The sequence below is a fragment of the Schistocerca piceifrons genome, chromosome 4 (genome assembly GCF_021461385.2).
Source record: "Schistocerca piceifrons isolate TAMUIC-IGC-003096 chromosome 4, iqSchPice1.1, whole genome shotgun sequence".
NCBI lineage: Eukaryota > Metazoa > Arthropoda > Insecta > Orthoptera > Acrididae > Schistocerca > Schistocerca piceifrons.
Window position 1 is genome coordinate 15,971,219 of NC_060141.1, and position 23,611 is coordinate 15,994,829.

General features: G+C 42.9%; 1 protein-coding gene across 1 annotated transcript in view; it reads left to right on the forward strand.

Moving 5' to 3' along the window:
* LOC124795540 (discoidin domain-containing receptor 2-like) overlaps positions 1 to 23,300 on the forward strand; it is a 590,808-nt gene extending 567,508 nt beyond the window's left edge. Inside the window, exons 15-16 of the mRNA XM_047259613.1 lie at positions 8,794 to 8,935; positions 22,941 to 23,300. Of these exons, the coding sequence (XP_047115569.1) occupies positions 8,794 to 8,935; positions 22,941 to 23,300 (502 nt within the window). The remainder of the gene's footprint in view (positions 1 to 8,793; positions 8,936 to 22,940) is intronic.
* The last annotated feature ends 311 nt before the right edge of the window (positions 23,301 to 23,611 follow it).

Consider the following 23,611-nt stretch of genomic DNA (forward strand, 5'->3'; position numbering starts at 1 on the left):
CTATATAATCTTTGACCAGCTTCTTGGGTATGGATGCAGCAGTAGCTGATTTTAATGAAGTTTGTGGTTGGTTGTGATATTCATGGGTTGGTTGCTGATATCGGCGTTTTTGCTGATAATTCCCTTCTTGATAGTATCCTTTCCTCTTCTTATTATTCTTCCTCCGTTTCCGTTTATATGTTTGTTCACATTGTTGGTCATGATTACACTGGTCGGGATTTTGCTGGCATGCTTTTAATGTATTTTCTATCTTTGCTTTCCAAGCAGGAAATTCATCTCCTATATTCTCCTTAATCTCTTTAACTTCTGCTTTAAGTTGTTCTTGTGCAGCTTCGTTGTTAACTTGCACGTTAGAAACCGTTTCTTTCAAGGTTTTGTCAACATAATTTCGCACTGTCTCGGTTTGCTCTTTCGCCCAATCTTTAATGTCCTTAGAAAATGCGATCTTATGTTCATTGAAAAGTTTCTCTATGTGTTTCTCGCCTTCGAGACTGAGAGTGTCTATCCTCCGAGTAAGCTCAATGACAGCTTGCTCGTTATCGTGCTTAATTGTATTCACGTCTTGTGCAATAGTGTTCTGTACATGAATAACTTCCTGCACTTGATGATTTAGTGTATCTTGACGACATAAGATGTCTTTGTATTTGTTTGTTAATTCCTGATACTGTTGTTCTTGTGTAACTATGAGTTGTGCCTGACTGGTAATCAAGTGACTCTGCTTTGTTTCCAAACTCTGGAATTTTTCAGTAATCTTATCATTTATTTCTTTTAGTTTATTAGATTGCTCCTGAGCCAAATTAAATTGCGCACTCTCCAATGCCTGGAAACTACGATTCATGTCGTTTGCAAACGTGGATTGTGCCGTTGCAAGATTAGATTGCGATGTTTCCAATGCCTTAATCCCTTGTGTTATGACAGTCAAACTTGACATCAGCTGGGATAACAAATCGGTATTCTCAGCAATTGGCGATTGCACTGGGCTTAATGAGGATTGTACCGACACAATTTTCGGTACAGTCATTTCGTTTTCGCACGCGTCTGTGTCAGAGATGAAATTCATGTTGTTTGTTGGTTGCTGCATATTTCTCTGGACTTCTTTCGACATATGAATGTCGGAACTAGCAACCGTTTGTGTCGACGGCGTGAGCGCATTAATTATTGCTGGTTGCTCAGCCGTAATCGACATATCGCTAACTACGGCGGTATTAAATTCTGTGGCACTAGTTGACGATGCATTCACACCATTTAATTCATTTTGTGGCATTGTGATGCGTGCTTGCTTATTGGCTTTGAACATAGATCTCGTTATCACCATGTAAATGAGCAATTGACAGTTTCTGCTCTAAATAAGTCCTACAAAAGTGACTATTAAACTTTTACACACGCAAAAACGTTGATGTCCTAATGCTGTTAATGTACACTTTACAATGTGACACAAAAACAGTGCATAGATAACACATAAAATATTGTCTTACTATATCTACTGAAATACTGGAATTCTAGTAAAAGTAATATAGCAACTCTATTTATACTTAGAAAATTTCTACATGAGGGGTCACTACAATGCATAAATGCTCAAGAAAGCTAGTAATTTAAATGTTCTGGCCTTTTTGAAGTTTCTGCTCGGCTGCTGGGAAGGCGCACTCGTTCTCTTCACAAGATACTCCCGCACGTTGGCGTTAGCATGAAACATACAAAAGGACCATAATGTAGTTACTCTATAAGACTAGGCATATATACACACAATGAAACATTACTTACTAAATTACTAACATATTTGTATTGCAGGTTCACTATAAGTGTTGTATCAGGATCGTGTCCTGTCTAACGGTAGACATTTATAACGACTCCTTTTATTACTAGGCTAATTACTGTTTAGCTCTACAGGGCCATTATAGTGAAATGTTTCCCCACACCACCTAGTATTGTCTTTCTATTTGTGTGAGTAACTGTATGTTCACTGTTGTGGGTAAATACATACAGCGTACACAGGGCGGTGTGTGAAACTGATGGCGATTACACGCTTCCGCTGTTGTAGAAATCTGCTCCAGATGCTGCAGATACCGTGTTGAGCTGAAAGTGGTAACCAAAGTGCGGAGAACTATTCTTCGGGGCTCTGTTGCATAGCAATCAGATTGCTTTCAGTTCTGAGAAATGTCCAGTTACTATTGTGGATTTGAATGATCCATGAAGTGACTTCTTTTCCGAAGAAAACACCGAACTATTTCACTAGAACTGAACGCTCCCGTCGGAACTGTTCTCAACTGGTGTTTATTAGTAAATCACAATAGCAGTACATCGCTGGGTGTATAATAAGACGTACCTTCTTGAAATGAACAATATTTTATTGTTCTATTAACTGATTTCCTTCCATATGCACTTATATTTTACAATGTGAATCAAAAACTCGCAATGGCGTCGATTTTTTACATCACAAGAATGGCTCTGCTCTACTAAAAATTACTCTTAACCAGAACAAACAAAAACTATATCCTAAGAATAATTATGTGAGCGCTGTCCGCCGCAGAGTAATAAACAATATCTTTGTCTCTCTCTTGCACTGTCACAGCAAGTTACGCTGCATGATACATCATACTGTGTACAACCTCTGATTCTTTCAATTTGTCCAAGACCCATCTCCTCAAATTCCCACCTTTTTTGTAGTTTTTTCAGTTTTAATCTACAGTTCATAACCAACAGATTGTTGTCAGAGTCCACGTCTGCCCCTGGAAATGCCTTACAATTTAAAACTTGGTTCCTGAATCTCTGTCTTACTTTTATGTAATCTGTCTGAGGGCTCCCTGTATCTCCAGGCTTCTTCCATGTATACAACCTTCGTTTATGATTCTTGAACCAAGTGTTAGCTATGATTAAGTTATGCTCTGCGCAAATTCTACCAGGCGGCTTCCTCTTTCATTCCTTAACCCAATTCCATATTCACCTACTATGTTTCCTTCTCTTTCTTTTCCTACTTTCGAGTTCAGTTTACCCATGACTATTAAATTTTCATCTCCCTTCACAATCTGAATAATTTCTTTTATCTCATCATACATTTCAGCAACCAACTCTTACAAAAAGAGCAAAAGAAGCTGCAGTTAATTGGTTGAGAAGCTCAGAAATATGCTTCTTCCAGTTCAGGTTTTTATCAATATGTATACCTCAAAATTTGGAGCGTTCTAACCTATTTACTGACTACTTCTCATATGCAACATCAGTTGTTGATGTTGTTTCTTGTACAAAACTGAATACAGTTTCCTTTTTCAAAATATAGGGAGAACTAGTTTTCAGAGAACCACTTGATAATTCGTTGAGAAACATAATTAATAATTTCTTCTGTTACTTTCTGTCTGATGGGCTTCATTATAAAACTAGTGTAATCTGCAAAATGTACATACTGTGCTTATTCAGTGTTAAGTGGGAGACCATTCGTATATAAGAAGGAATAAGATTGGATCAAAAATATAACCCTGTGGGATTCCCTATGCGATTTCTCCCCAGTCACTAACATTTTCTGCCTTTCTATTTTACTATTCAACACAACTCTTTGGGTTTTGTTTGTTATGTATGACTCAAACCAGTTGTTTGGAAAGTCATCACTTCAATAAAACTTAAGTTTTTCTAGGAGTGTAGCCGGCCGCGGTGGTCTCGCGGTTCTAGGCGCTCAGTCCGGAGCCGCGCGACTGCTACGGTCGCAGGTTCGAATCCTGCCTCGGGCATGGATGTGTGTGATGTCCTTAGGTTAGTTAGGTTTAAGTAGTTCTAAGTTCTAGGGGACTGATGACCACAGATGTTAAGTCCCATAGTGCTCAGAGCCATTTTCTAGGAGTGTAGGATGATTAATGCAATCTAACAACTTGAAAAGATCGGAAAAACTACCAACTGGCGATAATTTATTATTCTGGCCTTGTGGTATTTGATTAGTGAGTGTATAAATAGCATTCTCAGTTGAGACACTCTTCTGAAATCCAAACTATGATACGCTAAGTAAATTTTTTCTGCTTAAATGTGAGACTACTTTTGAGTACATTACTTTTCCGAATGTTTTGGAAACAGATGTCAATAAGGAACAGTCGACAATTATGAGTGTCTCTTTTCAGTTTTATTACAAGGAGATTTAACAGTTGAATGTTTTAATCTGTCTATAAAGATTCCCTTGTCAGTAGTACAGCACATGTTTAACATATGAATTTACTTACGAAGATAGAACAACTTTTCAGAATTCTGGCTGAAATTCGATCAAGACTGTATGATTTATAATTACATTAATTTAAGTAAAGGGTGTTGGTGCTACTTCTAGTAGCTAAAACGTTTTTTGGAATGACATGTTAACATATTCTGTTACTCTTTTAACTAAGAGATTTAATCCTACTGCTATATTTAGGAAATGATTCTTAGAAGTACTCACAGCAGATGAATTATCAGTCACAACATTGTCATTTAGTTTAATTGTTATGGTACCTGGTATAGAGGCTGGGTGCCCTGTCTGCTGTGAATATTATTATCTGCATTATTAATTCATGTAAAGACATGTATACTTCTCGACATTTTAATGACTTGCCTTAGAATATTGCAGTTTTTTAGCGTAAGATTTAGTGTAAGATTTTCATTTATTCTGTCCTTCACATAAATTTTACTCTACCTCTTACATGAGATATTAAAACATTTTGTTATAGATAGCTTACTTGATTTTTTTAATGGATTTTCTGGACAACATTTTTAGAAAGCTACTTTCAAATATTGATATGAATTTCCTATAGAATAAATTTCTGTATGTATCTCACCCTATAGCACTTTTTTAATTTACTCTTAAAACATTGTATCTTGTTCTCATTAACAGGGCTCATTGCTTTGTATGAACCTACCTCAGGGCACTAAGATACTATATTGTTTATTCCCATTAATTATGCATCATTATCAGCTGGTCTATCGACAGATGGGTACTCATTAATTGTTTCAGCCTGAGAACTGTTGAGAACTGCTCCTACTATCTTACTACAAACGAGTTGGAAAATTGACTACTGATATTAGGCTGACTCATTCTAATAATAATTCATGTTCGTTTTTACTGTCTCTATCTCTTAAGAAATCTGCATTGAAGTCTCCACAATGTACTAACTGTTCCTTCTTGTCTGACAGATAGCTCAATAATGCATCTCGATTTCTCGTGAACTGCTTAAAATTCCTTCGAGGGATCTCTAGACTCTTACAGCTACCTTATAAGTATTCTGCAGCAACAATTCGCACGATCATTTCCTTTTATGTGACAGGCACCAGCAGTTTCTGTAAAATTATAATATTAATCTAATTCATCTTCATTCCATACAACTGCACGTTGGGTAGAATTCGTGTGTTTCAAACTGTAGAAGACCCACAGAAGTTGTTCGAAAAACAGGAGTAAGTACTTACGAATCCAGTACCATGCCCACTGAAGACTTAGTAGGGCACTTGTCTCTAGCAGATCGAGAGTTTGCATTACAGTACCTCCACATGTGCTATTTTGGGATATCCGGATATTCAGTATTATATGTAATACTTTCACACCCTCACAATACGACTTTGAGAGTCACCTACATCTGTTTTACATTAATGGGCATCCAAAGTTGTGACGTTATCCCAACAACTACAATCTGCAGGCATCAGACACAGACCTTGCCTTCGATGGCGACAAAAAATTTCTGCGAAAATCAGTTACAAAATCCTAAAGTAGCATGTGTTATTGATATGTTTAGTGTCTTTAAGAACGTCAAAAATATGTATACTTAATTTTAATAAGAGCCCTAGTTACGTTACTTTTTCGAATGAGTTGGCTATCATATGACGTTTGCTATGTATGAGATTTGGAAGACAGCATTTTAGCACGTTGTCAATGTTCATCTCACATCACGTATGAAGTTCAGATTCTCTATCTCTGAAAAAAGTCCTGTAAAAATTACTAAATTTTGGGGTCTCTAAGCACGTCGAAATTCAGTCCTTAATTTAAATTAGTACCAAAGGTACATTTTTCACGTAATACGTGAAATATTCGCAGTCTGAAAAATTTCCTACTTGAGAACTGTCAGGCAAAGCTCTTTGCATAGCAGAAGTGCTAACATAGTAGGGGCCAAGAGTGCCAGCACAGCTCCTGTTGCTGTATTACTGGCGACAGTGGTACAGCCCAGTAACTGTCACGTACTTTAACTGGGGATATAGAAGCAGCTACATCACACCATCCCTGAGACTCGAGTGCACGTTTGTCGAAATTAACTCTACAGCTGAGTCATAGAGTACTCACTTCATCTTCAGAAACATCCAGCACATATACACATTGACATAATTGTGTTTACCAGGTGGGTAAGAACAAATACTCTCCGTATTTCGCAAATGAATGTATATTTAGTTTGTAGGCATTATAATGTCGTGCTACGTTATTAGTTTTAAATAGGAACATCATATGCCGATGCTTCGATTCAGTAGACTGGTCAAAACGAAGCATTTAACACGAAATTTCGATTGTATAGCATTAATGTACAATTCCTAGTAAAAGTACTTACACTTTATCCACGAATAATATGGGCGTGTTGAACATTGCTGTGAGTCGTAAATAGCCGGGATCCTGCAGTACAAGGCGTCTTGTGACATTTGAAAGAAAAACGTGAAGACGCAGCTTGAATTTTGATCTGACTTTTAATAAAATTTTGAAGTATTCTAAGTACAACAGTTAAAGAAGTTAACCAAAAAGCAATGGCAATAGTACAGTGTCTGAGGAAATGGCTGTTGACTAACGTTGACTTTACGGGTGTAGGTGCCTGGGTTTACACTCTTCCAATCACATATAGTAGAAACTTAGTTGAATTTACAGTTTTTCAGCTACAGAATTTAACTTAAGATTAATAACATTGCAATGATGATGAATAAAATGAACCATGGACATAAACAGATTACTTGCAATAATAAGACACGTAACATTTACGTTTGAAAATAGAAATATTAGGGACATTAAGAATACTAAACCACTATTTAATAATTAGTGGAATAATTACTGGGTGTCTAATTTAGCTAATATTAGCATTACGTTAAATCATGTATTTATGATTAGTGTGAAAGACTTCATCAGAAGCACGTATATTTACATTACGTTAGACTGTACTTTTTACGTGTTCGATAAAACTTCACACAAACTGCAGCCATTGGTAACATATTCGCAAGTAGTTAACATTTGTAATGGGACAAAAACAGGAACCTGCATATTTATGAACAAACGAAAATGTAGATTGTGTCGTAACTTAACCTTAGTATTGACCTTTTCACTACAGAATGTCTTGGTCAAATGCAAAAGACGGATGTACAATACTATTTGTAAGAAGTGAAACACTCAGAGGCAGTGGTCTGCAACACGCCGCGATGAGAGGACGTGTAGAAGAGCGGACCCGTAAAAAGTGATGTAAACAGCAGAGGGGTGGCGCCCACGTAGGCCCAGCAGCGCCCTCTTTTGTGTGACCTGGCAGATCAGTGTCACGCAACGCTCAGTTGGTGCGAAGCTGTCATACGGAGTGGAAACGTGTAACCAAAGGAACACTATGTTTCAACGACTTTACAGCATGGAATATCGGCATGTGAGTTCGAACGAGGTAGAACGATTGGTCTTCGGGACTTTGCGGTTCGTACAAGGCACGCTGCCAACAGTGAGGAGCCGGTGGAGAACAGGGAAGCACACAGCGCCAACGGGATACTGGACGACACAGTGTGACCACTTGGCTGTGAAAGGCAGAGCAGCCTCGTCCACAGTGTTGGCGCGACTTTGGAGCACTGCATGAGTGTGAACATGTCTGTGTCGACGGTTCCATGCCGTCTTCTGCGGACTTGTGGCACGCATGCCACCGTGCTGGCTTCCATTGACCAGAACCCACCAACGCCGTAGACCGCAGTAGGCACGAGAAAGCAGGCACACCTGAAAGTCGACGTGCTGAGTGGTAGAATGTAGCGTTTACGGGCGACTGCTGCTTCAACTTGTCCTACAGCGATGGCCGTATATGCGTTCGATGGCGCTATGGTAAACGCAATCTGGCAGACTATTATTGAGCGGCATAGCAGACAACAGCCAAGTGTGACGGTTTCGGGCACCATTGCCTACAAAACGCGAGCTCTCCTCCTACGTCTTGAGACAATCGGAACACCTAGCGCTACATCAGGGAGGTTCTGCAACCCGAGGCACTGTCCCTACTGCAGGCCGTTCCATATGCCATTTTCAGTAGGACAACGCTCTGCCATATGTGGCGAGGAATGTGCAAGCCTTCTTCGAAGAACAACGGGTACCACTGCTTCCCTGGCTTGCCTGTTCCACTGACATCTCACTCATCGAACATGTCTTAGATGTGGTAGGTCGGAAACCTCCTCGTTGAAGTCCTCGTGCAGCCACAGCTGAAGTATTTTTGATGCGCCTACAAACCGTGTGCAGAGTATTCCCCAGCAATACCGAAGCGTTCTTTGATTCCGTGCCACGGCGTCTACCAGCTTTGATTATAGCACGTGTTGGCGCTACTCCGTGCTGAAAGTCCACAGTCACACTTCATGCACAGGTCTCTAATGCAAATAATTTTGTGTAGCGTCATGCTCCAAACGGGTGGAAAAAAATTTCATTGTGCTCACATGTCTCGGTCTTGGCGTTTCACTTTCCACAGACAGTGGTGTATTTGTTGCTACCTGCGTGGCAAAGTAACAGAAGTGGGAACTGAGGAGAACGGATGCCGGTATTGGACGTGTTGTGTGTGTGATTCAGAGAGCGCACAGTGAGTGGTGTGTGTTGTGGTGTTGCAGGAACTGTGTGGTGGGCCCTCAGTTCAGCGTGAAGGTGTCGGACCACGCGACCTACTGCTCACGCTACGACCGCGACTACTACGTCAGCGACACCCAGGCGCGGCTGCCCGTGCGCTGGATGGCCTGGGAGAGCCTGCTGCTGGTGAGTGAGCCTCCACAACACATGCACACGAAAACACACACCTCTTTCCCTTCTCTTCTCCTCTACCGTTTAGGCGACATACGCTGTTCCTCTCCTCTGTGACTTCCAACGAAGATCGTCAAAAATTGCTTAGGAAGATCTAAGCGAGTCCTGTAGCTCATTTCTCGCATCAGTCATCCCTATTTTACGCGACAGAATATGATCTGAGCCATGGCAATTGCTAAAACAGAACTCCTTTAAGCTAAGCTAGTTGCAAGAGTTGAAGATAAATCAACGAGAAAAACACATTGCTATAGATTAGATTAGTACTTGTTCCATAGATCATGAATACGACACTTCGTAATGATGTGGAACGTGTCACGTTAGTAAATGGTGTCTGTACAAAATATTACATTAGACAAAATATTACGTGACACTCAATATTTTTAATTTTTGTGGGGGTTGGGAAATTACCCACTTACTATACCCAAAAATTCATCTAATGAGTAGAAGGAATGGCCATTAAGAAATTCTTTTAATTTCCTTGTAAATGCTATATGACTATCTGTCAGACTTTTGATGCTATTAGGCAAGTGACCAAATACTTTGGGGCAGCATAATTTACCCCCTTCTCAGCCAAAGTTAGATTTAACCATGGATAGTGAAGATCATCCTTTCTCCTAGGGTTGTAGCCATGTACACTGCTATTACTTTCGAATTCGTTCGGATTGTTAATAACAAATTTCATAAGTGAATAAATATATTGTGAGGCTACAGTGGAGATCCCCAGCTCTTTAAATAAGTGTCTGCAGGATGATCTTGGATGAGCTCCAGCAGTTATTCTGATTACGCGCTTTTGTGCAATGAACACTCTTTTACTCAATGATGAGTTACCCCAGAGTATGATGCCATACGAAAGCAGAGAATGAAAGTAGGCGTGGTAAGCTAATTTACTCAGATGTATATCTCCAAAATTTGCAATGACCCTAATAGCATAAGTAGCTGAACTCAAACGTTTCAGCAGATCCTCAGCGTGTTTTTTCCAGTTCAACCCCTCATCAATGCATACACCTAGAAATTTTGAATATTCTACCTTAGCTACAAATTTTTGATCGAAGTCTGTATTTATTAATGGGGTCATTCCATTTACTGTGTGGAACTGTATTTTCTGTGTTTTGTCAACGTTTAATGAGAGCCCATTTGCAGAGAACCACTTAATGATTTTCTGAAAAACATCGTTTACAATTTCACCAGTTAATTCTTGTCTGTTGGGAGTGATAGCTATACTTGTATCGTCAGCAAAAAGTACCAGCTTTGCATCTTCGTGAATATAGAATGGCAAGTCATTAATATATATTAAGAACAGCAGAGGACCCAAGACCGAACCTTGCAGCACCCTATTCTTGATTGTTCCCTAGTTTGAGAAATCGCCAGTTTTTTGTATATTATGTGAACTGTTTATTTCAACTTTCTGCGCTCTTCCAGTTAGGTATGATTTAAAACATTTGAGCACTGTCCCATTCATACCACAGTAGTTGAGCTCATCTAGAAGTATTCCATGATTTACACAATCAAACGCCTTTGATAAATCACAAAAAATCCCAACGGGTGACTTCCGGCTACTCAGAGCATTTAATACACTCCTGGAAATTGAAATAAGAACACCGTGAATTCATTGTCCCAGGAAGGGGAAACTTTATTGACACATTCCTGGGGTCAGGTACATCACATGATCACACTGACAGAACCACAGGCACATAGACACAGGCAACAGAGCATGCACAATGTCGGCACTAGTACAGTGTATATCCACCTTTCGCAGCAATGCAGGCTGCTATTCTCCCATGGAGACGATCGTAGAGATGCTGGATGTAGTCCTGTGGAACGGCTTGCCATGCCATTTCCACCTGGCGCCTCAGTTGGACCAGCGTTCGTGCTGGACGTGCAGACCGCGTGAGACGACGCTTCATCCAGTCCCAAACATGCTCAATGGGGGACAGATCCGGAGATCTTGCTGGCCAGGGTAGTTGACTTACACCTTCTAGAGCACGTTGGGTGGCACGGGATACATGCGGACGTGCATTGTCCTGTTGGAACAGCAAGTTCCCTTGCCGGTCTAGGAATGGTAGAACGATGGGTTCGATGACGGTTTGGATGTACCGTGCACTATTCAGTGTCCCCTCGACGATCACCAGTGGTGTACGGCCAGTGTAGGAGATCGCTCCTCACACCATGATGCCGGGTGTTGGCCCTGTGTGCCTCGGTCGTATGCAGTCCTGATTGTGGCGCTCACCTGCACGGCGCCAAACACGCATACGACCATCATTGGCACCAAGGCAGAAGCGACTCTCATCGCTGAAGACGACACGTCTCCATTCGTCCCTCCATTCACGCCTGTCGCGACACCACTGGAGGCGGGCTGCACGATGTTGGGGCGTGAGCGGAAGACGGCCTAACGGTGTGCGGGACCGTAGCCCAGCTTCATGGAGACGGTTGCGAATGGTCCTCGCCGATACCCCAGGAGCAACAGTGTCCCTAATTTTCTGGGAAGTGGCGGTGCGGTCCCCTACGGCACTGCGTAGGATCCTACGGTCTTGGCGTGCATCCGTGCGTCGCTGCGGTCCGGTCCCAGGTCGACGGGCACGTGCACCTTCCGCCGACCACTGGCGACAACATCGATGTACTGTGGAGACCTCACGCCCCACGTGTTGAGCAATTCGGCGGTACGTCCACCCGGCCTCCCGCATGCCCACTATACGCCCTCGCTCAAAGTCCGTCAACTGCACATACGGTTCACGTCCACGCTGTCGCGGCATGCTACCAGTGTTAAAGACTGCGATTGAGCTCCGTATGCCACGGCAAACTGGCTGACACTGACGGCGGCGGTGCACAAATGCTGCGCAGCTAGCGCCATTCGACGGCCAACACCGCGGTTCCTGGTGTGTCCGCTGTGCCGTGCGTGTGATCATTGCTTGTACAGCCCTCTCGCAGTGTCCGGAGCAAGTATGGTGGGTCTGACACACCGGTGTCAATGTGTTCTTTTTTCCATTTCCAGGAGTGTATTTCATTAGTGAAAGTATATATAGCATTTTCCGTTGAAAAACCCTTCTGGAAACCAAACAGATATTTTGTTAAAACTTTATTTTTACAAATGTGTGAAGCTACTGTACAATACATTACTTTTTCAAGAATTTTGGATAAGGCAGTCAGAAGAGAGATTGTACAGTAGTTGTTGACATCAGACGTATCCCCTTTTTTATGCAGTGGTTTAACAATGGCATACTTCAGTCTCTCTGGGAAAATAGCCTGCTTCAGAGAGCTATTACAATGTGGCTAAGAAACCCACTTATTTTTTGGGAACAAGCTGTTATTATCCTACTGGAAATGCCATCAATTCCATGTGAAGTTTTATTCTTGAGAGAGTTTATTATCTTCCTAATTTCAGAAGGAGAGATTGGTGGAATTTCAGTTGTATCAAATGGTGTGGGTAGTGCGTCTTCCATTAAGTGCCTTGCTTCTTCTAATGAAGATAAAGCAAGTAACATGGATAGTTTCAGTAGCACGATGGAAAAATATCAAGGTTTCATGGACGGATCTGAACCCAGATGTAGAACAGCGCCTCTATTGGGGGAGCGAAATAATGCGCTGATTGAGGGACTCCAGTGATGCTGGTAGAATGTCAGAAGCTGTCTGACCAACGAGATCTAGACATTGCAGATAAGACTGGCTAACAAACAGAAGCCCAATTCGAATAATAATAAACATATACATCTACATCCATACTGCGCAAGCCACCTGACGGTGTGTGGCGGAGGGTTCTCCCTTCTATTCCAGTCTCGCATTGTTCGTGAAAAGAAAGATTGTCAGTATGCCTCTGTGTGGGCTCTAATCTCTCTGATTTTATCCTCTTGGTCTCTTCGCGAGATATACGTAGGATGGAGCAATATACTGCTTGACTACTAGGTGAAGGTATGTTCTCAAAACTTCAACAAAAGCCCGTACCGAGCTTCTGAGCGTCTCTCCTGCAGAGTCTTCCACTGGAGTTTTATCTATCATCTCCGTAACGCTATCGCGATTACTAAATGATCCTGCTCTCCGTTGGATCATCTCTATCTCTTCTATCAACCCTATCTAGTACAGAGCCCACACCAGTGAGCAGTAAACATAAACCTGTAACTTTCAATGACAAAAGGTCTCAAGCTACACCTCCTCACGACCTGCTTCAGAATGTGATTCAGAACAATAAGAAGGAAACTTTACTTTTGCTCGGAGAATTGCTGATGTTATTTCTCTTCCTTATGAAAACATGTATAAAGAGTACATTGTTGTCTCTGATGTCAATAGCTGCTCTATGGCTCTGCCTGGGCTCATAACACAGCGTGTATTGCTGGCCTGAAGAATCACAAAAAGTTAATAGTCCTGTAACAACATACATTTTTCATAGGAAATTTTTCTGCTTGTTCATCTGATCTCTCGTGTCACCAGGTAAGCACTCATCGCACACAACAAAGTGCTTTTCATCTACCTGTTATAAATCGAATTATTACGGAAGGAACTACCCATCTCAGATTTGCTCCCTATAATTTAACAGAAAGTAATACACTAAGTCATTTCCAGTTGACAAGATTAGACGTAAATAGAAACAAATGGGATATTATGGGTGATTTCAGTTGATTCCCAGGTGGTAAGGGATCACCAAACTTGCGTGTTGTAAAAGAAAATTAATGGGATACTCACTAGATGCAATTTAAAAAAAAACCTATGAAACCTACAGTTTTTAGGTGCACATTTTTAAAAACCTATTTCATTATTTACCTTGAGATGAGCAACAGGAGCCAAAGACTTCTGGCATACGAAGTTGCCCTTGTTCTGATAACAGCCATGTCAAAGAGGGCAGAAGAATGGACAGATGTTCAGGGCACACTCTTATGTTTGCGGTGACAAACTGCCCCCCAAAAGATGGAATACTCGGCAATAATCCATGACATGACGATGCAGAAGGCAATGGAAACCACAGCATTAAAGATACGCAGTGTGTGTCCATAGGATATGTCGCATCTAACTGAAAAAGAGTCGTGATGATCTCTCCATTGGCAATGGATTCCAGATTAGTCTCCCACTCCCATCTCTGAGAAGGGACTGCCAAGGTGCAGCTAACGATGTGAGAAATACTGAATAACCAACGGAAGGATAACATTATACACACCGGAGTGTGGAACATAGTAGGAAAGCTAAAAACTAAAAAGGCAAATGCAAAGGCTCAGTCTAGAAACAGTGGAAGTCAGTGAAATCAAATGGGGAGATTAGGATTCCTGGTCTGACGAATATACGGTAATGTCAACAGCATGACAAAACTGTATAACAGGAGTAGGATTCGTTATGAACTGCTAAGTAGACCAGAGAGTTAGTCACTGTGAACAGTTCGTTCACATAGTTGTTCTCATCAGAGTCAAAAGCAAGTAAATGGCAACAGCAACAGAGAAGTTACACGTGCAGACATCACGAGCAGAAGTTGAAGAGATAGAGAAAGTATACAAGTATGAGAATATTGGGTAATTCAGAACCTAAAATACGATAATCTAGTAATCATGGAGGACCGGAACACTGTAGTAGAAGAAGGAGTAGAAGAAATAGTAACAGGAGAATATACGCTTGGTAGTACAAATGAGAGGGAAGAAAGACTAAATTCGTTCCATAATAACTTCCAGCTAGAAATAGCGAGTACAATTAAAAGTATCACAGTAAGACGATGTATATGGTATAGATGGGCAAAACCATTTTTTCAGAGTTCGGGGCAGAACTTTCCACTCACTGGAATGAACTAGCTCTTTTTCACGACTCACCAAAATAAATGAAAAAAAGTTACCTTGACTTTTTAATTCAGGCCATTATACGTGTATCTTCATTTGATTTAGTTCTGTTTTGAAATATCACAGAAAGAGACGTAATTAGTTTGTCATATGTCTACTAATTTTGAGATTTAAATCATCTGCTTTTCATCTTCTGTATTATTTACAAAAAATTACAACAAAATCCCAAACACTTTTTATTAAGTGAAAAAATTTCAAAATTAAGGCCTATTCTTGCTATGCTTTCATACTTTTATTGGAGACAGAATATAATACAAGTAATATAGCATAATTGTAATTAATTTAAGTATGTAGAGTATCCATTTACAATCATTATTACTATATATATCCCCAAAGAGGAAAATTTAATCAGTGTTATCATTTACAAATAAAACTTTTTTATTTGAAGTGAGTCATTTTCTTTCCTCAGGGCATTTTTGTCCTGATTTTGAAAGTATATACTCACAGGGCACTAACATAGCTTGCATACATTATTACTGCGTAGAGCAATTTCCTCGTTTCCCAGCAGTTTAAGGAATAGCTGTTTCTAGGCAACAAGTCTTAGATAAATAGTTGTCTAGTTCGACAGTCACTGCACATGATTTCCCTGGACTGAGATCACACTCCAGACAGCTGTTAATGTTTTATCCACAACCGCAAAGGGATATAATGTATTTGTGCCTTCTAGGGAAACATGTCACTCAGAGGCCAGAAGCCAGTTCCCAACAAAATAATAATAAATGATCATAAAATAAAAAGCATAAATTCATTCAGACTCTTAGTAAATATGGTCTCATTCATGGCAGAAATAGATGTACAAAAGAAAGTAGATAGATTTAATTACATTAGCAGAAAAATGTGTAGGACCTTCTGATCTAAAATAAGGAAGGGAACTATACCCAAGTTCTACAAAAAAATGTCAGAAGCAACTATGACTTTTGGAAGTGAACTGTGCAATGAAAAACAAAAGAATAAATAATACAAGCATTGGAGATGCGACTCCTGAGAAGAACAGCTGGTTACACTCTCTGACAGGGGGATGAATGCTGTCATCAGAGAAGAACAGGTAGGGAGAAGCTTAAATGAATAGACTAAGCAATACAGAAACAACTGGATGGACTATTCTACAAGACTGAAAAACAAGAGAACACCCAATTTATATAGTGGGAATAAGGTCTTTCGAAAGATGGGGAAAAAGGTGGTAAGATCAGTAATTTCAGTCAAGATGGTGCAACAGGCAAATCCACAATACATGCAAGTAAAAGATGAATCTCATATTAATAATATTATGATTTCTTAAGTGATTGTGTTGTAATAAGTTCTGAAATTACATTTAAAACCCTGGTGCAATCTAAGAAGAGGCCTGGAAGCATCAGTATGACCAGGTTGAGTAAATAAATAACTTAAAAAATGCCATTGTTCTTTCATATATATAAAAACAATTATGTGAAAATACATTGTTATTATGATAAAGGACAACATCCAGTAAATCCAAACATGTATGAAGGGACACTAGCCACGGAAGAGAGCTGCAAGCTTAATCAGTGGGTTACCGCAGAGCACGGATAGCAGAGTGACTCCAGAGCAGCTTTGTAATCCACTCTGTGTGATGGGCTGGTGATCGAGACCAGCTGGAGCATGGGACCAGCTGGAGTGCAGGATCCGCTGACAAGTGGGATCAGCTGGTGATCATGATAGTCCAATACATGGGATTGGATGGCAATCAGGATCGACTGGTGAGTGGGATTCGCTAGCGATTGGGATCGGCCAGTGCGCGGGATTAGCTGACGAAAGGGATCATGTGGCACATGTGATTGGCTGCCGAGCAGTACTGTCTGGTGCACGGGATCTGCTGGTGATTGGGATCAGCCGAAAGTGTGTCTGAGATGTGGTGGTACAGAAATATATTGAAAATTAGGTGGTCTAATAAAATTGGGAATGAGGTGATACTCCGCAGAAATGGTGCAGAAATGAAAGTATGGTAAACATGATAAAAACGGAACTAGGAAATCATCCAACAAAGGATTGAGGATTTAGGTTGCAAGCATTACTCTGAGACGAAGAGGCTGGCACAAGAGGGTAATTCGTAGCGGGCCATATCTAACGTTTCAGAAGACTGATGACTGCAAAAAAGTCCTGACAATTATTTACGTCACATATTTCTTGTGTAATTTTCGGTCTTTCCAGTGTAGGAAGATATTGAATATTTCTACAGTATTCGGCGTGGTGACGGCGTACTGCATCCTGATGCAGTTGGTCATGGTTGAATCTTCCGCCTTTAAGGCCCCGTGTCCTCACCCCAACAACGGCCTTGTCTTAGTAGATACACCGGTTGCCGTGAGATCATCGAAGTTAAGAGCTGTCGGGCGTGGTCGGCACTTGGATGGGTGACCATCCAGGCCGCCATGCACTGTTGCCATTTTTCGCCGTGCACTCAGCCTCGTGATGCCAATTGAGGAGCTACTCGACCGAATAGTAGCGGCTTCAGTCAAGAATACCATCTTACGACCGGGAGAGCGGTGTGCTGACCCCACGCCCCTCCTACCCGCACCCTCCACCGAGGATGAAACGGTGGTCGTATGGTCTCGGTAGGCCACTCGTGGCCTGACTTCGGAGTGCTTTTTTCCCCACGCCAAGGAAAGTAGGTTATCCTGATACAGCCTGGCTGAATACTCGTAAAATATTCAAAATCACCTCTAATGTAAGTCTGTAAACTTTCGTTGCTTTCGTGACCATTGTCACTGAAATTAAAAGCTTCTCGCTTCTTAGGCCGCGTCATTTTCTTTCTAATCGATTGACGTTTCGACTCCTGTGCTGTCCACTGCAGTCAATGACGATGGCCCATCAGTGGTAGCCACAAGAGATTTCACTAATGCTCCCCTTCTTCTGCATTAGCACTGGAATACTTCAATTGCTCTCCAATGACCACTGCCCACCAATGGTACCCTCAAGAATTTTTACCTTATAATCCCACTTCTCCAGCACAAGCGCGGGAAAACTACCTTTTGTAAGAGAACGCAACAGTGATCTGACATTTTTTAGTCAATAGTGAACACACAAGATCCTCAAGAAGATCCCAGCAGAGGGGTCGACGCGTTGATCGTTTAGATGAAATATGACGTGGCTTAACTACCAATAAGCTCTCAACTTGACATTTCTCTTCAAAAACGGACGCAGTCTTGATAGCGAAAAGATTTATTTCAATGGTAACCTGTTTTGGATAGCTTTCGACCGTCCTTGTACCAGAATTATAGACGGTGGCGGTGAATTGAGCGGACATTGTGATGTCACGAACGTCAGCTGGAGTTAAAACACCCATTCCATTCACCGCCACCATCTACCATCATGGTATGGGTGCCTGAGGATGGTCAAAAACAGACCGAAACCAGTTACCATCGAAATAAATGTTTTTGCGGTCGCGACCGTTTGTGTTCATCTTTAAAGCACTTTTAGCTAGACTGCTGTTTCTCCAAGACAAAAGTTCTCAAAAATTACTTTTCTCTTCTTTCATCTCTGGTTCTGCTTGTTAATGTGAAAAATGGCCAGTTGCAGTGCGGTCCAGAATCCACCCTAAAATGATCCCCCCCCCCCGTCCCTCATCTTATCAGTAGCTGAGTATGTTGATTTGTTACTGTCCATCTGTAAAATAATCCTGAAAATAAATCTTTGTCTTTATTTCAGTTGCATGAGTAGTATCGTCATCAATTAAATTAGCTACGCCTTGAAAACCACAAAACGATCTCCCAAAGCGTTAGTGAACTTGGATCATTCGAGTACAAGTCCAACAACGAATCGCTTTTAAATAAGCTCTACACAGAAATTATTTGCAACACCCTTGAAAGAGCACACAGGTCGCTCTGAGCACTGTAGATGGTGTGGAACTGGTATCTGGCGATCATGTGACCGTCCGCCTCTGGTGAAGTAAGTCATAGCAGAGAAGTAGTGTGTACAGGGCAATTGATTGTATGCAAAAAGTGCAACATTCGTCCCTAACGTTATATCCGGGCCTGGATATAATCAAAGTTAAAGCACTTCATTACGTTTATTAATCAAGCACTGATAACTGAACGACGTCTGCGCGCCAGTATAAACTGTATAGTTTAAATGATGTCGTAGTGAACAATTCAAGAGTTCGTAGTTAATTAAGTAAATCACGAAAAATTACAGAATAACATTTGCAGAAGTTCTTGGTAATGACAAGGCAAAACGAACAGTCGCTTCTTGATAGATCAAGATGAATTAATACCCTGAGTAAATGAAATAAAGTCTCATTCCACATTAACACGCGGCTAGGCGGAATAAAAAGAGTCACTCTAAGATGATGTCATGAGTCAGCAGTGAAAAGTTAATATCCGACTGGGTAAACAACAGGAAAAAGTCTAATTCCGCAAGGCGGCCCCACACACTAAGTTAGACGGAAATAGGCACCGTAACGAAACGTACCAATGTCTTAGGAGTCGACCAGTGCAGCGAAGTGAAATCTCGTCCGGGGTGCTGCAGGTCGAAGCCACGATGTCGCAGCGTGATGATAGTGATGATTCCACAACTGTAGACTGCGATATGACTGCCGCTGAGAGCTGCAGCTAGGGGCTAAACAGTCGCCAGCACAGTGGTACTATGTATATGATTGGCCGCGCTTGTCTCCTCGGCGGCAGCTCCTCCAGGTCACGCGCTGGCACCTAAGTGTGCTGGCCGGCCCGTGGATGCCGCTCTCCTTTGTCACAAGATGCCTGGCGTGTATTCGTGTTCATCAGGCCGCTGGCCAGGCTGATGTTCCCAGAGGTGCCGTCGGCGCATAGTAGCTGTCATACCATAAGATTCCTTCCCAGGAGGATGAAGATGGAGAGAAGGCAGCAGACTTTGGTGTCCTCGGTGTCTAGGGTGAGAGGCAGATGGTCTGGGATCCACGTCCAGCGGGATCGCGGGCTCATAACATCTGTGGCCCATTGTCCGGTGTGTGACGTCTTCTGGTGGGAGAACAGGCTATGGTGTGCCCAAAGGTGGTTCCCCAGCCGTCTGAGATTCTGCAACAGAGAACTGTGTTAAGCAGTCGCGTGGGGGGACTGAGACGTCTGTAGGGGCATTTCTGCTTAATATGCTTCTAGCCCCAAGTGCCATCCAGATATGCCACCTCCAACAAGGCTCTCCCGAGAACACTGTCACAGGTAACCAGTGGATATGACCCTGCAAGAAGGTTAGGGCCCTCACTAGGTCTTGCGTGGAGAACCTGTCGCTGAGACGGCATCCTGAATGTGGTGGTTCGTCTGCTCCTGCACGAAGTATGGAAAGGTTGAAGAAGTATGGTTGCCCACAGAGCTTCTCTGTTAGAGAGGAACCGTCTTGGGGCGTATCCCAATATGATGCCAAGAAAAGGAAAACCGCGTCTTTCAGTGGTTGGTGATGACAGACATTAGCCAATTGGGACTTAAAAATGTGGAAGGATATTCCTGCCAACCCGTTCGATGCCGGATAGAGTGGCCCAGTGTGGATTAAAGAGATGTTATTGGTTTGAAAAAAGGTTTGAAATTCAGCAGAGGTAAATCGTGGTCTAGAGTCTGTGGAAATACACTTGGAAAGGCCACCGAGGTCAAAAATCTTTGACAATTCTCTCATATAGCCTAGACCAAGGAAGTGAAAGAATTTTTGTCAGGGGAGGGAATCCAGTTGCTGCATCTACTGTTATGAGCCAAGTGGCTCCTGGAGGAACCAGCACAATCGAGATGAATACAGGACTGTCTGAAGTGGTAGGCCATGGGAAATAGGATCTGAGTGTGGCAGATTGTTTGTTTTGGCCAGTGGAGCACGCAGCTTCCATGGAGGAAATATCAGTGTCCATACCTCACGAATAGGTGTCATGTCTTGGCATTTGCTTTATGAGCAGCAAACCTGAGTGCGTTTGGTGCAGGAAGTCCGGGGCCTACCGGCAAAGGGTGTGCGGGATGAGGACCTTGGTATTCCTCTTATCACCTTTCAGGAGGACGATGACTTGCATGACCAAGAGGTCTTTCCAATTTAAGTTGCTCGTAATTGTAATTCCTAGATATTTAGTCGAATTGACAGCCCTTAGATTTGTGCGATTTATCGTACACCCAAAAATTATCCGATTTCTTTTAGTACCCATGTGGATGACCTCGCACTTTTCTTTGTTTAGTGCCAATAGCCACTTTTCGCATCATATGGAAATTATCTCTAGATCATTTTGTAATTGGAGTAGATAGTCTGATGAGGGTAAATTACAGCATCATCTCCGAACAATCTAAGGGGCCTGCTCATATTGTCACCTAGATCATTTATGTAAATCAGGAACAGCAGAGGGCCTGTGACACTACCTTGCGGAACGCCAGATATCACTTCTGTTCTACCAGATTATTTACCGTCTGTCACTACGAACTGTGACCTCTCTGAGAGGAAATCACGAATCCAGTCACACAACTGAGACGATACTCCATATGCTCACAATTTGATTAATAGTGGACGAATAACTCTCGTAGCAAGTGGTGGTAGGATCATGACTCATCGGTATACAGGGTGTTACAAAAAGGTACGGCCAAACTTTCAGGAAACATTCCTCACACACAAATAAAGAAAAGATGTTATGTGGACATGTGTCCGGAAACGCTTACTTTCCAATTTAGAGCTCATTTTATTACTTCTCTTCAAATCACATTAATCATGGAATGGAAACACACAGCAACAGAACGTACCAGCGTTCAAAATGTCCTCCGTTAGCGAGGATACATGGATCCACCCTCCGTCGCATGGAATCCCTGATGCGCTGATGCAGCCCTGGAGAATGGCGTATTGTATCACAGCCGTCCACAATACGAGCACGAAGAGTCTCTACATTTGGTACCGGGGCTGCGTAGACAAGAGCTTTCAAATACCCCCATAAATGAAAGTCAAGAGGGTTGAGGTCGGGAGAGCGTGGAGGCCATGGAATTGGTCCGCCTCTACCAATCCATCGGTCACCGAATCTGTTGTTGAGAAGCGTACAAACACTTCGACTGAAATGTGCAGGAGCTCCGTCGTGCATGAACCACATGTTGTACTTGTAAAGGCACATGTTCTAGCAGCACAGGTAGAGCATTCCGTATGAAATCATGATAACGTGTTCGATTGAGCGTAGGTGGAAGAACATGGGGCCCAATCGAGACATCACCAACAATGCCTGCCCAAACGTTCACAGAAAATCTGCGTTGATGAGATGATTGCACAATTGCGTGCGGATTCTCGTCACCCCACACATGTTGATTGTGAAAATTTACAATTTGATCACGTTGGAAAGAAGCCTCATCCGTAAAGAGAACATTTGCACTGAAATGAGGATTGACACATTGTTGGATGAACCATTCGCAGAAGTGTAACCGTGGAGGCCAATCAGCTGCTGATAGTGCCTGCACACGCTGTACACGGTACGGAAACAACTGTTTCTCCCGTAGCACTCTCCATACAGTGACGTGGTCAACGTTACCTTGTACAGCAGCAACTTCTCTGACGCTGACATTAGGGTTATCGTCAACTGCATGAAGAATTGCCTCGTCCATTGCAGGTGTCCTCGTCGTTCTAGGTCTTCCCCAGTCGCGAGTCATAGGCTGGAATGTTCCGTGCTCCCTAAGACGGCGATCAATTGCTTCGAACGTCTTCCTGCCGGGATCCTGGAAATCTGTCTCGATACAAACGTACCGCGCCACGGCTATTGCCCCGTGCTGATCGATACATCAAATGGGCATCTGCCAACTCCGCATTTGTGAACATTGCACTGACTGCAAAACCACGTTCGTGATGAACACTAACCTGTTGATGCTACGTACTGATGTGCTTGATGCTAGTACTGTAGAGCAATGAGTCGCATGTCAACACAAGCACCGAAGTTATTACCTTCCTTCAATTGGGCCAACTGGCGTTGAATCGAGGAAGTACAGTACATACTGACGAAACTAAAATGAGCTCTAACATTGAAATTAGGCGTTTCCGGACAAATGTCCACATAACATCTTTTCTTTATTTGTGTGTGAGGAATGTTTCCTGAAAGTTTGGCCGTACCTTTTTGTAACACCCTGTATAGTCACAGTTGGGAGATCGTTGGGAGAAGTGACTGCACTCCTCTTACTTTCTTGCTCGTTCTCGCGTGCTGCTGACTTTGCCGTTGTATGTGTGTGTGTGTCCCCCACTTGCAGGGCGAGTACTCGACCAAGAGCGACGTGTGGGCGTTCGGCGTGACGCTGTGGGAGACGCTGACGCTGTGCGCGGTGCAGCCGCTGGCGGAGCTGAGCGACCAGCAGGTGGTGGAGAACTGCAGCCGGTGGCAGCTGGACGACGGCCGCCAGCGCTGCCCCGCGCGGCCCGCCGCCTGTCCCCGGGAGCTCTTCGACCTGATGGCCGAGTGCTGGCGCCGCGACGCCGCGCTGCGCCCGCGCTTCTCCGAGATACACCTCTTCCTGCAGCGCAAGAACCTCGGCTACACGCCCACACCCCAGGCGCCGGCGGCTGCGGCGGCGTCGGCGGCGGCGGCTTCGGCGACGTCCACTCCGGGCTAGGACCGACGTGGCGGCCTGCCGACGCCGAACTGGAAGACTGGCCTCCTATCGACTGTCACCTACCGCCCCCTCCTACCTCTCTCACACAACCACGCACGATATACTCCCTCCCCCACCCACGAACAACCCCCCCCCCGCCCCCGCCCACCCTCTTCTTCACGAAAGCCCAATCGATGGTCCTACTCCTAAAAGTACTATCCCACTAATAGTCTTGCAAAAATCTTGTAGTTCAACAAAATTTTACTATGAGATGTTTGTAGTACGAAATATTTTTATACGTTTACAGCTCCGACTGAGCCTTTAAAATGTGA